The 2,580-nt window shown below is 43.3% G+C and overlaps 1 protein-coding gene across 1 annotated transcript in view; it reads right to left on the bottom strand.

The window, feature by feature from the left end:
* Positions 1–243: 243 nt before the first annotated feature.
* Positions 244–2,580, bottom strand: part of LOC129834935 (proprotein convertase subtilisin/kexin type 6-like) — a 50,936-nt gene continuing 48,599 nt past the window's right edge. The window contains exon 4 of the mRNA XM_055900305.1: positions 244–1,455. Coding sequence (XP_055756280.1) covers positions 1,358–1,455 — 98 coding nt within the window. The 3' untranslated portion in view covers positions 244–1,357. The remainder of the gene's footprint in view (positions 1,456–2,580) is intronic.

Genomic DNA, 2,580 nt, shown 5'->3' with positions numbered 1-2,580 from the left:
TGGAAGCCACTTGTGGATGTGACAGCTCCAACGCTAGTTCCACCTCCGACATCGGCTAAACACGGTGAATTGATTGAATCTAGTCCTGAGGCTTTAGACACAACTTAACAACGATGTTGACTTCACAAACACCTTGTATTGTTTTGTAATTGGTTTGTACAAATGTGATGATAAGAGTCATATTCGGGTTGAAGCTTTAGTGAGTTTGAAAGCCTGTGTCAAACATTTCTATGCAACAAGATATCATACACAATGAACGTCTTTTATTTTATACATAAAAACAAACGAAACAAACATCAAATACACATTCTAAAATGTACAACAGCATTTGAAATGGTACAGTATACAGGAATTGTACAGTATTCAGTAATAGTCCCGTGTAGCTCAGTTGGTAGAGCATGGCTCTTGCAACGCCAGGGTTGTGGGTGTGATTCCCACGGGGACCAGTATGAAAATGTATGCACTCACTACTGTAAGTCACTCTGAATAATAGTGTCTGCTAAAATGTAAATACGATTACAGTAATTCATTGTTTTACAATTTTTTTATAAAAAAAAACAAAAAACCTTATACAGAATAAACCATTTTTTGTGAGGAAGTTGTATCTTAAGTATGAAAAAGTTGATCTGGGTCGTATTCGGTAGGGAACACAACAGAAAACAGAAAAGTTGATCCGGGTCGTATTCGGTAGGGCACACAACAGAAAACAGAAAAGTTGATCTGGGTCGTATTCGGTAGGGCACACAACAGAAAACAGAAAAGTTGATCTGGGTCGTATTCGGTAGGGCACACAACAGAAAACAGAAAAGTTCAAGTAGTCCCTTCATGTTTCAGTTTGTCTTATTCCATTTGGTGCCTTATAAATACAATCCCCATTTTGAGTGATGCTGTTTCTTTATCAACCAGCTCATACTATTCAGGTGACCAATTCACTTCCAAAAAACAGTGGTTCAATCAGAGAGTTATCGACTAACATGTGTAGTCGAAAAAGTACTGTACTTTACAACAATGCAGCATTAGAATAAAAAATATACATGTTACATACTGTATGTTGTTTTTTAAATAAAAAAGACAACTTTAAAATACTGTATATATCGTATGAAAATCAAGTCTACCCTTTGTGGGGTAAAATTGATGGGAGGAATAGTGTGTGTTCCAGGGTTGGGGTCAATTCCATTTCAATTCAGTGGATTCAGGAACTCATTGAGGAAAATGGAATTGACCCCAACCCTGGTGAAGGCCTATTCATTCTTTCTTTTCATTCATACACAAACATTAGCTAGTTTGGAAATGAACAGTGGATGAGGAAGTGGTGGGTTCCACGCAGGGTTCCTCTCCAGGTTCACTACTAGGATTCTCAACCGGTCATCAGACAGGTTCTGCAGCAGAACTGCCGGAACAGCTTCTTCTCACACAGCCGGTTGGACTTTACCATCTCACAAAACACCTCGTCGGCTAGAGAGAGAGAGCGAGAGAGAGAGAGTGAGAGAGAGCGAGAGAGAGAGAGAGAGAGAGAGAGAGAGAGAGTGAGAGAGAGAGAGCGAGAGAGAGAGCGAGAGAGAGCGAGAGAGAGAGAGAGAGACTTCATAGATTATCCACACAGCTATGTCCTTTCCCACTCTTTCCTCCCTTCCCCTATACAAACTTTCTGTGCCAATCCTTTACTACTACACAACCCCCCCCCTTTCCCAGTCATCCTCCAAAAATGCCCTCACCTCTTTTTTCATTCTCAGCCCCCTCCCTTCTGCCCTCCTCATACCCTCTCCTTGTCCCCTCCTCTCCTAGATCTCCTTCTCTACTATACCCCATATTCATCAATTCTACCCTCTCCTTGTCCGCCCATCTCCTAGATCTCCTCTATTACACCCCATATCCATCAATTCTACCCTTTCCGTGCCCTCTCCTCCTTCCTCCTCTTCCCACATCCGTTATCACTCTGCTATGACCCCTCTACTCTGGTAGAATATTCTTTCTAGTCCGGTGGTGGAATTGGGTCACTGTAGAGTGGGTCACTGTAGAGAATCCCTAGTGCAGAGAGAGAAGCCTGTTAACCACAGAGAGGTCCCCAGACCAATCCTGTTCCCTGTTATACCAAAGCTCCCATGGAGATGTGAGGCCCTGGTGAGGCCATACAAAGGCACTGTTTACTCATAGCAACATTATGGCTACTCGGCCAATACTTTCAGTGCGTCCCATTTGGCACTCTATTCACTATGTCGTGCACTACTTTTGACCAGGGCCCATAGCCTTTCCCTCCCTCCCTCCCACCCTTCCTACCTCCCTCCCTTATATAGCTCACAGGCCGCTATGGGCCCTAGTTGCTCTTTCAAACCCAAATCACATCTCTTCCTCTCACATCCTGCAGCACGCAATTGAGAAACACCCCTGGAGACCTGAGCGAGCGAGCACCCCGCGGGGCACAACAACTGAAAGTAACTAAAACTTACGGTGAGAGAATCTGAACGTGAAATATTTCCTAAAGGCACAAACGTAGGGGTGTTTCTTTAAAAAAATATATTGGGGAACGAGCTACGAGGTTTGCAGAAGGCAGCAGACCAGGGTTCAAATACTATTTGAAAT

This window comes from Salvelinus fontinalis, chromosome 35 (genome assembly GCF_029448725.1).
Source record: "Salvelinus fontinalis isolate EN_2023a chromosome 35, ASM2944872v1, whole genome shotgun sequence".
Lineage (NCBI taxonomy): Eukaryota > Metazoa > Chordata > Actinopteri > Salmoniformes > Salmonidae > Salvelinus > Salvelinus fontinalis.
Note: the sequence above shows the minus strand (reverse complement) of the source record. Positions and strands in the feature narration are given on the sequence as shown.